This window comes from Cetorhinus maximus, chromosome 6 (genome assembly GCF_964194155.1).
Source record: "Cetorhinus maximus chromosome 6, sCetMax3.hap1.1, whole genome shotgun sequence".
In the NCBI taxonomy this organism is placed as follows: Eukaryota; Metazoa; Chordata; class Chondrichthyes; order Lamniformes; family Cetorhinidae; genus Cetorhinus; species Cetorhinus maximus.
This window is the reverse complement of record NC_135884.1, coordinates 97,656,644-97,668,688: the sequence shown is the minus strand read 5'-3', so window position 1 is coordinate 97,668,688 and position 12,045 is coordinate 97,656,644. Positions and strand designations below refer to the sequence as shown.

The 12,045-nt window shown below is 42.3% G+C and overlaps 1 protein-coding gene across 1 annotated transcript in view; it reads right to left on the bottom strand.

Annotated features, from left to right (window-relative positions):
- Positions 1-676: 676 nt before the first annotated feature.
- Positions 677-12,045, bottom strand: part of LOC144681971 (protein-glutamine gamma-glutamyltransferase 2-like) — a 37,374-nt gene continuing 26,005 nt past the window's right edge. Inside the window, exons 10-13 of the mRNA XM_078544155.1 lie at positions 10,493-10,759; positions 8,730-8,890; positions 7,800-7,936; positions 677-1,114 (exon numbers count right to left, since the gene is read on the bottom strand). Coding sequence (XP_078400281.1) covers positions 964-1,114; positions 7,800-7,936; positions 8,730-8,890; positions 10,493-10,759 — 716 coding nt within the window. The 3' untranslated portion in view covers positions 677-963. The remainder of the gene's footprint in view (positions 1,115-7,799; positions 7,937-8,729; positions 8,891-10,492; positions 10,760-12,045) is intronic.

The following is a 12,045-nucleotide window of genomic DNA, read 5'->3' as shown; positions in this document are numbered from 1 at the left end:
ACACAAGGCCTCCCACGCGTATCTCCGGGCTCGCCTGATCTAGCGGGCTCCACTTAATTCCGCTGTGTGTCAGATGTTTTCGCTTCACTAAGGATGTCCTCATCAAAATTTGCCACCCACTGCAGCATCAGAGCAGAGTGAGGACAGCATTACCAGTAACTGTGAAGGTGGCCATGGCCATGAGTTTTTATGAATATGGCTCCTTCTAGATTTTCTTCCTCTCTGCTTTGTTACTAGTGAAAGGCAATAATGCTACTGACTGGTAGGACACGAGTATTCAACTGAAATTCCCACGATGTTGAGTTCCTTTTGTTGTCAGAGATGCTCAGTGACAGCCACAGCGATGGGCTGATTCTGGCTAGGCTGCTCTGCTTTGTCCTTTGTGGGCAGAAATTCAAATGTAAAGTTAATCATGTGCTGGAGAAAGGTATGTCTCCAGACCCTTTTTGTTCTCTCAGTAACTAGCTGGGCAAATGCCATAAGACTTTGCAATTACGTCTTGTTAAACCTTATTATGTCACCTAATTTACAAATATATGTTGTTATTTAAAACTGTTATTTCCCAGAGATGCTACCTGTTCAATAGGATTGTTAAACCACACAAACATTACATTACTTACAGCAACATGGCATGATAAAAAATCTATTTAATAAGGATGTTGATAAGACTTTAGTATTTGGTGCTTGTATTGGTCACATTTATTGAAATAGTCAGCTTAATATCAAAACATTGCAAGAAAATTTGATTCATGCTTGAATTATTAAAGCTACCCATTCTATTGAGAAACAATATTAATGACATAAAACATGAAGGGAAAGATTTGCTGGACTATAGGAGAAGGGGTGGGGAATGGGACTAGCTATATTGCTTTTGCAGAGCTGGCATAGAGTTGACTGACCGAATGGCCTCCTGCAGATTCCTCCATGGATTAAAATACTTAATAAAATACCAATGACCATTTGCTAAGCCCGTCTGACAATAATGTTGGTGGAGCCTTTAACATCGCGGAGTCTGTTGCTGTCGAAATCCACCATCAGTTTCCGTAAGCCAGTTTTGGTTGGTTTGAAGGACACATTCACCACAACCTCTTGTCCAGGATGGATTGCTGCAGTACTTTATTTATTTAAAAAAAAAGTAAACAGAAACAAGAGTAGTGTAAAAGGGCCTTCTTCTAATGTGTGGTTCTGTTAGAATTAAAATCATGTAGATTGACCAAATCGACCACATTTATTCTGCAGAAATGTATATATTTGTGGGTGCAGGTACCCATGCAACCCATGCAGGACTGCCTACAGTTATCTGATTATCATTACACTGGAAACATGGAGCTGGGTTTTACAGTTTCCAGTGGGCTGGGGGAGGCAGAACATGAAGTGCCTGATTTGCTTGCTCCCACTCCCGCTGTCTCACAATTGTGAATTAAACGTTGGCCAGCCAATTAGTGTTGGCAAGGGGGTGGTGGGAGGATCCACGTCCAATCAGGTGTATAGCATGGAACATCAGGCGAGAGAGGGGTTAGGCCATGAACCAGAAGTTGATCACAGCCCCCAATTCAAACGCCCCTTGCCCTCTCACTCCCTCCTTATTTGTTATGTCGGTCTAAAAACAGTGAAGAAATAAAGCATACTAACATCCAAGTGCTGCTGCCTTCAGCAGCAGACTTTGCTGCTATATTCAGCAATGGACCCGTTTGCAGGCTTTTCATCCACCCTCATGTCACCTCCTCATACGTGGCGTAAATTACTCCCAACACGTGACTACCGAGAAATGGAGTGGGCAACAAAAAAAATTGCAGTGAATTGGGTTTTTAGCATGCTCAACAGCTTGTTAATTTTCTTTCTAAAAATGGTGGGCAGGCTTTCTATTTGGGTGCCTGCTCACCTTCCATGTTATCAGAGACTGGCGGGATGATGCCGATTGCCAACCTGACGTCATCATGCCATTGTTTCATAAGCGCTGGTGGGCAGGGGGGGTGGAGGGGGCCAATTTGCAGCCATAAAATCTAGTTCATGAAGTTTTCAAATAAAATACGTAGTGGGAAATGGTGAGAAGCAAAATCCACAAAGAATGTAAATATTGGAAGTTTAAAGCCCAACTAAAGGCCTCTCTCTGAGCTCCTTTTGAAAATCTATCAGTGTGACATTCCTAGAGGGTGCTGGAAATAAACAACTTTGAGTGAAACTGTTCCAGTATTAGATGTGTACTGATTTAATTTGGCTTTTCACATTGACAAGAATTGACTCACTTTTAAGCATCTAAAATCATGTATTATTTTAATTCTATCACAGCCCAATGAGAAGTACTGAAGCTATCAATACAGCAGTGAATGCTGGCAGTCTTCAAAGACAGGATTAGGGGAGGGGAGGGTCACCCAGAACGAAAAAAAACAATAAAAACTGGGAAATAATAATACTGGTCTGAACTGGTCTTGTATGCCCTAAAATGGAACACCAGTGAAAACTGGGAAATAAGAGTCCTGGTCCAAACTGTTTTCTCCCTTTGGGCAGGGGGCAACTGGATTGAAAGAGGCACAACACTTGAATCAGAAATAAAGATGATGAATAAATAAATAGTATACAAGGATGCTTTGGCCTTTCTTTCTCATTTTTGGTGCAGCTAGTGTTCTCTTGCTGTGAGACTGCGGGTGGCAATCGGCTGAGTCTGATCTGAGAGTAAAATCTGGGCAACTCAGTTTCCAGGGCTGATTATCTAACAGAGTAATGAGATACAGCAAGGTTATTCAGCAGTTCTGGTTTCCTGCTGTGCCTGGACCTTAGATTTTAAACATAATTATGCAGCTACAGCTCTTCCCTCACAACTTGTACAATGTTCTTTGTGGCAAGAAAATGTAAAAAAAATGGTGGAATTCTTCAATTAGATTGAGAAAACAGCTCAAAATAAATCATTGGAAAAATGTGAACCTTTGTCAGTGTGTCAACAGCATACATTGCAATATGTGGTAGGCTGGCATAGGGTTTCACTGCCCTGTTCCAATGTGTGCAATAGAATGAAGTGGCACAGAGTCTCAATGCTCCCACCATGTGTGTAGCACAATGCCAAGAGCCTGGGTCCAGGGTCTTGATGCCCCATTGCAATGTGTATAGCAGACTGAAGATGGTTCTGGTATTCAGTGCCTCATCGCAAAGAGGGTGGGTAGAATAAAAATGGTTCTGGTAATCTGTTGCACTATGTGGCAGAAGACAGAAGGCACAGGATGCCATGCACTGTGACAGGTATTGTGTTCATGATTCTCTGTTTGGTGAATTCTCAATATCGACTGCACTACCAGAGCAGCAAGTGGTCAGCACTTCCCTACAGCAACCAAAAATAATTGATTCTATATTCTGTGTAATTCATGATAATTCTATGAAAGTGCAGTATGATGCAACAGAAGAACAATTAAAGGTAATATGTGTGCTAGAAGCTACATATATTCACACAGGGCACTGTCCTTTGCAGGCAGAAGGAGTACATTTTTCAACTAAACAAAAGCATGGGGGGACAGCCATTCCCTGGTTCATTTCCCATGGCAATACCTTGACCAGAGTCGAGCCACAACAATGCCTTGACCAGAGTTGACCTGCCTAGTTTGAATTTAAACAAAAGCTTGGCAGTTAACTGCTCCTTGGTGCATTCTCCATGGCAACGTCTCTTCCAATCAGAGTCCACTTGCCAACCAACAAGCACTCTCCTCTATTGCAGTATAAATTGTTATTCCCTTTACAAATAGTATTCTTGTGTATCTGTCCTGATGAGTGCAAGATGAAAAGCTTCGACAGCATGTCTCTTTTTTCACCAATACTCGAGCTCTGTACTACCAAAGGACTATGTATAATACCCAAAGTCACACAGCTTCTAGAGGCAGCCACAAAACATCATTGATAGCTGCAAGGGGATAAGTATCCATTTACAAGAGATAATTTTAAAGATACATAGGACCACGATAACAGGAGAGTATAAGTAGCATACATCACACCTGTCTCGCCTGGATTTGAGCCTGGGTTCCACGAGTTAAAGGACAACGTTCAATTCACCGCTCCAAGCGATCACTTTTAAAACCTAAACTTTTTATTTGACAAAGCTTTGACAACTTGTCTCTTTTCAGCAATATTCAATTTTTTTATTAATATCTTTTAAACATATGATATCTGGTGATATCAAGTAACTGTTCACATCACTCTGCATCTTTTGTTTCAAGCCCGACTGAAATAAACTACTGATCATTTACTAGCACATACGTTTCCCTTTAACCTGGTATTTCCAAAACCATGTCTCAAATGTCACCGTGTCACTTACAACAGGAAATTTCCTTGAACACAAGACAAAAGGGTAAATTAATTCTCATTGACTGTGATGTGTCTATTCTTTTTGGAAATCAAATCTCTTTGAGCTTTCAGTTACTAAGGCAATAGCCTACAGATGGCACTGTTAACTTGCACTATTTCCAAAATGCACAAGAACCCATGAACAGCAACATCCCAGAGACACAGGGATCGTTAACCTGCAAATTCCCAGAGACACAGCAACTCTTAACCTGCAACATCCCAGAGACACAGGAACTCTTAACCTGCAACATCCCAGAGACACAGGAACGCTTAACCTGCAAATTCCCAGAGACACAGCAACTCTTAACCTGCAACATCCCAGAGACACAGGAACTCTTAACCTGCAACATCCCAGTGACACAGCAACTCTTAACCTGCAAAATCCCAGAGACACAGGAACTATTAACCTGCAACATTCCAGAGACACAGGGATCGTTAACCTGCAACATCCCAGAGACACAGGAACTCTTAACCTGCAGCATCCCAGAGACACAGCAACTCTTAACCTGCAACATCCCAGAGACACAGGAACTCTTAACCTGCAATATCCCAGTGACACAGCAACTCTTAAACTGCAACATCCCAGAGACACAGGAACTCTTAACCTGCAACATCCCAGTGACACAGGGATCGTTAACCTGCATCATCCCAGAGACACAGGGATCGTTAACCTGCAACATCCCAGAGACATAGGAACTCTTAACCTGCAACATCCCAGAGACAGAGGAACTCTTAACCTGCAACATCCCAGTGACACAGGAACTCTTAACCTGCAACATCTCAGAGACACAGGGATCGTTAACCTGCAACATCCCAGTGACACAGGGATCGTTAACCTGCAACATCCCAGAGACGCAGGAACTCTTAACCTGCAACATCCCAGAGACAGAGGAACTCTTAACCTGCAGCATCCCAGAGACACAGGAACTCTTAACCTGCAACATCCCAGTAACACAGGAACTCTTAACCTGCAACATCCCAGTGACACAGGGATCGTTAATCTGCAACATCCCAGTGACACAGGAACTCTTTACCTGCAACATCCCAGAGACACAGGAACTCTTAACCTGCAAAATCCCAGAGACACAGGAACTATTAACCTGCAACATTCCAGAGACACAGGGATCGTTAACCTGCAACATCCCAGAGACACAGGAACTCTTAACCTGCAACATTCCAGAGACACAGGAACTCTTAACCTGCAAAATCCCAGAGACACAGGAACTATTAACCTGCAACATTCCAGAGACACAGGGATCGTTAACCTGCAACATCCCAGAGACACAGGAACTCTTAACTTGCAGCATCCCAGAGACACAGCAACTCTTAACCTGCAATATCCCAGTGACACAGCAACTCTTAAACTGCAACATCCCAGAGACACAGGAACTCTTAACCTGCAACATCCCAGTGACACAGGGATCGTTAACCTGCATCATCCCAGAGACACAGGGATCGTTAACCTGCAACATCCCAGAGACATAGGAACTCTTAACCTGCAACATCCCAGAGACAGAGGAACTCTTAACCTGCAACATCCCAGTGACACAGGAACTCTTAACCTGCAACATCTCAGAGACACAGGGATCGTTAACCTGCAACATCCCAGTGACACAGGGATCGTTAACCTGCAACATCCCAGAGACGCAGGAACTCTTACCTGCAACATCCCAGAGACAGAGGAACTCTTAACCTGCAGCATCCCAGAGACACAGGAACTCTTAACCTGCAACATCCCAGTAACACAGGAACTCTTAACCCGCAACATCCCAGTGACACAGAGATCGTTAACCTGCAACATCCCAGAGACACAGAGATCGTTAACCTGCAACATCCCAGAGACACAGGAACTCTTAACCTGCAACATCCCAGAGACACAGGAACTCTTCACCTGCAGCATCCCAGAGACACAGGAACTCTTAACCTGCAGCATCCCAGAGACACAGGAACTCTTAACCTGCAACATCCCAGTGACACAGGGATCGTTAACCTGCAACATCGCAGAGACACAGGAACTCTTAACCTGCAGCATCCCAGAGACACAGGAACTCTTAACCTTCAACATCCCAGTGACACAGGGATCGTTAATCTGCAACATCCCAGAGACACAGGAGATCTTAACCTGCAACATCCCATTGACACAGGGATCGTTAACCTGCAACATCCCAGAGACACAGGAACTCTTAACCTGCAACATCCCAGAGACACAGGAACTCTTAACCTGCAACATCCCAGAGACAGAGGGATCATTAACCTGCAACATCCCAGAGACACAGGGATCGTTAACCTGCAACATCCCAGAGACACAGGGATCGTTAACCTGCAACATCCCAGAGACACAGGGATTTGTTAACCTGCATCATCCCAGAGACACAGGAACTCTTAACCTGCAACATCCCAGTGACACAGGAACTCTTAACCTGCAGCATCCCAGAGACACAGGAACTCTTAACCTACAACGTCCCAGTGACACAGGAACTCTTAAACTGCAACATCCCAGAGACACAGGATCTCTTAACCTGCAACATCCCAGAGACACAAGAACTCATAACCTGCAACATTCCAGTGACACAGCAACTCTTAACCTGCAACATCCCAGAGACACAGGAACTCTTAACCTGCAACATCCCAGTGACACAGCAACTCTTAACCTGCAACATCCCAGTGACACAGCAACTCTTAACCTGCAACATCCCAGAGACACAGGGATCGTTAACCTGCAACATCCCAGAGACACAGGAACTCTTAACCTGCATTATTCCAGTGACACAGGGATTGTTAAGCTGCAACATCCCAGAGACACAGGAACTTTTAACCTGCAACATCCCAGTGACACAGGGATCGTTGACCTGCAACATCCCAGAGACACAGGAACTCTTAACCTGCAACATCCCAGAGACACAGGAACTCTTAACCTGCAACATCCCAGAGACAGAGGGATCATTAACCTGCAACATCCCAGAGACACAGGGATCGTTAAGCTGCAACATCCCAGAGACACAGGGATCGTTAACCTGCAACATCCCAGAGACACAGGGATCGTTAACCTGCAGCATCCCAGAGACACAGGAACTCTTAACCTGCAGCATCCCAGAGACACAGGAACTCTTAAACTGCAACATCCCAGAGACACAGGATCTCTTAACCTGCAACATCCCAGAGACACAAGAACTCATAACCTGCAACATTCCAGTGACACAGCAACTCTTAACCTGCAACATCCCAGAGCCACAGGAACTCTTAACCTGCAACATCCCAGTGACACAGGGATCGTTAACCTACAACATCCCATGTTTCAAATTGTTTGACTGATTAATGGCCATTTGGTTTCCAAATATATTATTTTCTATCACTAAACATTAGCAACATTGGTAACAAAAGTATCTAACCATGAATAGTTATTGCACAATATTCAGTAGTCCCATTCTATGACATCTCTTTCATTTACTGAAATGTTCAAGCATGTTACTTACGGAGATTTAATTTCCTGTAGATCTGTGAGTCCAGTGCCTTCCACACTGAAGATGCCTCCAGTTAATGTGATGGGAAGAGGATTTACAAACTTAATTTGGACAGTTAGCTCTCTGTACAGGATTGGTTCACCAACCACCTAGAATCAGGCAAGACGGTTTCTTGTATTGGTAGTGCATTCAGGCATACTAATCCATTTCTCTTGAATATTAAATTTTTAAATCAATGTCTGATATTTTAACACAACTACGAACTTCTAAAATCATATAATAAATTATTGGATTTTTAAAATTTGATGAAAATGTAAAAATAGACTTCTTCACAAATTTGAAAAAAATCCATAAGTATTGTTTTTATGATCAGAAATCAGGTTCCCATATATGCGTGCATCACATCCATAATGTCAGGACATACACATTAAAACATTTTTGATAGTGAGCTATCATTGCGTACAATGATCATAATATTCTGTTCAGAGCACATCCTTAACTATTTCACTTTTTTTTAATTCATTGGATGCGGGCATCACTGGCTAGGCCAGCATATATTACCCATCCCTAATTGCCCTTGTTCAGAGGGCAGTTAAGAGTCAACCACATTGCTGTGGGGTGTGGGTGTGGATCTGGGCCTGACCAGGCCAGGTCAGACAGATTTCTTTCCCTAAAGGACATTCCCTAAGCCCATCTGGACCTACGCTGATCTGATTCTGCAAAGCTGCTAACATAGGTAGAACAGGATTCCACTAGTCAATACAAAGCCTCGATTCTGTGTGCAAACACTGTTGCAAGAAGAATGCTGTCAGTGAGTCAAGGGGGAAAATGTGTCCTCTGCTTTGTTTAAACATCATTAATCACATTTCCAACCCAAAGTTCACTTCTCATTACCTTCAATGACAATGTAAATCTGCTTTTCCTAACTAATACTGTGCTTACCTTCACAGTGAGCTGAGGCAGGTTCAGAGCAACATCGCACTCCTTAAGACTCACTTCAGATGTGCCTTTAATTGTAAGCATGGCCGTCAGCCGAATTAAATTGTGTTCAGAGAGATGTTCACCATAGTCTTTGTACTTCAGTCTCAGAACTTCTTTCTGAACTAATAAAAGCAAAATAACCACAGTTTGTTCCACAGAATCACTCCAAATTTCTTTTGAAGCAACTGGATGGAGTAAAAGTGGATGACAAATAAACCAGAACAAAAAATAACAAAGTTGAGTACAATTTTGATGATATCCTATGCTATGAGCTCTCAGGACTGAGAGAGGTCGTGGTGGGGGGAGTGGGGGGGTGGCGGCGTGAAGGGTCGTCAATTGTAGCAGTAGGTAGCCAGTTTTGAAACTAGGTGATCGAAGTGCACCAAAACATTCTGACACTGCCACCACTTCATTCTCCAATATAGAGAACTGTCTGGCTTCTTCCTAATAACACTCAGCACCATTGCCATGTTGTAGAAAAGTGTCTGAACTTGCATTCTGCCATAAAAACAAAAATACCTGGAAAAACTCAGCAGGTCTGACTGCATCTGCAGAGAGGGATACAGTTAACGTTTCGAGTCCATATGACCCTTCATCAGAACTAAGGCATATAGAAATGAGATGAAATATAAGCTGGTAGAAGGGGGTGGGACAGGAGAGCTCGACAGGGAGCCAGTGATAGGTGGAGGCCAATTCTGCCATTCTGTGGCATAATTCGCTGTGATACTGGCACAGCTGGACTTTCTTCCATCTGCTACTTTTTCAAGACTCATTGGTAACGCATGCTGATCACATCTGACAGTTTACTGATCAACTTAGGCAGTTTGGATCACAGAAAGAAAGACATCCATTCAATACCTTATAGAGGATGAAGTATGCTTTTAGTATAAGAGAATATAATATTTTACATTTAATAAAACATCTAGGCAGGTTGTGCTCAAAAAGCAGTCACCAGTAGCTTCCTCAGGATACTCTTAATTCTGAAGCTTGTTTTAACCTAATGGAAAATAGTAAACCAGGATTTGTTTTGAATATGGTTATGTGATCTGGCTCAGAGGCTTAACATCTTCAGGTTAAGGAAAGGTTAAATAACGTTTAGTTTTGTTGCAAGATGACCTGAAAAGGATCACAAAACTTTTTTTCTTCTTAAAGTCCTTTTTCAATTTTTCCCTATTAGCTATCCTCTCCTGAAGGAAGTCATTCATGCTGGGTCTGGATTTCTGGCAATTCTTGATGCATTCTTCAAGTGTGAGGTTAGAGAGTGATGTTCAGTAGGTTATTAAACCGTGCATCATTTTTCAGTTAATTATCAAATGTGATAAGTGAACATCATGACAGACCAATAAAAAGTATTCTACCCATGCAATTAGCACAGAGGCACAGCAATTATGTCACAGAGCGGTATGGTTCATCTCAGACTAGCAATGGCACTTTATACCTTAATTCTCAGCCAGCAGTAACTTCAGAACTGCAAGGTTCTGCAAGGTGCAAGAGAATGATATTGTGCCTTGTCCCTCCAAACCTTCCCTTTCTCCCTGTGGAGATGCATTAGTCACTGCTCATTACCTTCCTGGCACAGTAAAAATTAGAAACTCACCAATCCTTCCAACCCTACAGGACCTCAGGTTGATGCTCTAACCCATGGCACCACCAAAGCGGTGCAGACATTTTACTATAATGAATCAACATGGAGCCATTCACATTTTGTAGAAAATTGCAATTACCTGTGGCAGCTTTTAACATAAACGTAGTTGATCTCTTGCTGAATTCCGTCAAAATGAACCCATTGTATGTTACAGTGGTTGCAGTTAGTGTTAAATGGATATCTTTGTCCATAAAACCATGGTTAACAATGCTGAAATAGACATCAAAATCACTTCCAAGGATTGGCTGGGCATATTTAATACTGATCTTTAAATCTTTCTGCTGTATGTTGGCAGACCTGATTTTCATTCCTGCTTTGTTGTAGACTTCCCGTTCCTTTGCAGAACCTGTTAAAAGGAGGACACTATTCATTCTATTGGTTAATGGAAAATGGAGTCAGGTGGGGGGACAAGAATAAGAGTCATGTGATGGAAACAATCCCTACGTAACATAAATAAGGTACAATTGTTCAGGAAACAGTGATAGTACAACCCTGTAATCCCAAAATGTTTGCAATTTTGAAGTCTATTACGAAACAACACCGTGCATAATTACAGCTAGATTGCAATCATAATGAAACATGCAACTCCAGCTGTTTCTTCAATTTGTTAAGCCTAGTCTTCAAGTCACCTTGGCTTCATTGACTTATGAATTCAAGTGATCAGATACTACAATTACTTCCATATTATTCTGCTTTTGTCATTTTGTGTGTTCACTACTTTTTATGTTTGTACAAGTCAGCCAATGATTCAGTGATTACAGACCCCAGATGATTACCAGTTACTAAATCTAGGATTTAAAAAGACCTATAAAATTTGAGAGATAAAATACAAATTAAATCAAGGTCAGCAAATGTTTTGAAGAGACCTCTCCCCCCAGTATCCATCAAAATGAAGGTATCGCACAAACACTTACTATAATGGGCAATGGCATCCATTAAAATAGTCATCTGAGTTGATGAAACAACTTACATTTATATGGCATAATTAACATAATGAAATATGCCAAGCTACTTAATGAGAGGAGCATCAATTAAAAACATTTTTAACACCAAACCAGCAAGTAGATAGCAGGACAAATGACCTAAAGCTCGGTTGAAGAGGTTGATTTTAAGGAACAGAAGAGGGATAGAAAGGCAGAGAGGTTTAGGGAGGGAACTGCAGAGGCTGGGGTCAAGACAGCTGAAAGCATGGCAGTCAGCGGTGGAGGGTTTAAAATCTGGGATGCACAAAAGGCCAGAATTAGAGGAGTGCAGAGATCTTGAAGGGTCATAGGACTGGAGAAGTTACAGAAATAGAGAGGAGCCAATTTGAAAACAAAGAGGAGGATTTTTAAATTGAGGTGTTGTCGGACCAAGAGCGAGTGTAGGTCAATGAGCACAGGGGTGATGGTTGAACGAGACTTGGAGCAATGTAAGGTATGGGCAGCAGGGTTTTGGATGAGTACAATTTACATAGGATGGAAGATGGAAGTCCAGCAAGAGGAGCATAGGAATAGTCAAGTATAGACAATATAGTCAATGGAAAATGACAATTATTCATTACGACTGAAGAGAGTTCATGACCTAAACAGAGGTGAAAGTCTCTGGCCTGTCTGAAAACATGACAAGGCTGCTACATGGTGATTTTTAAAA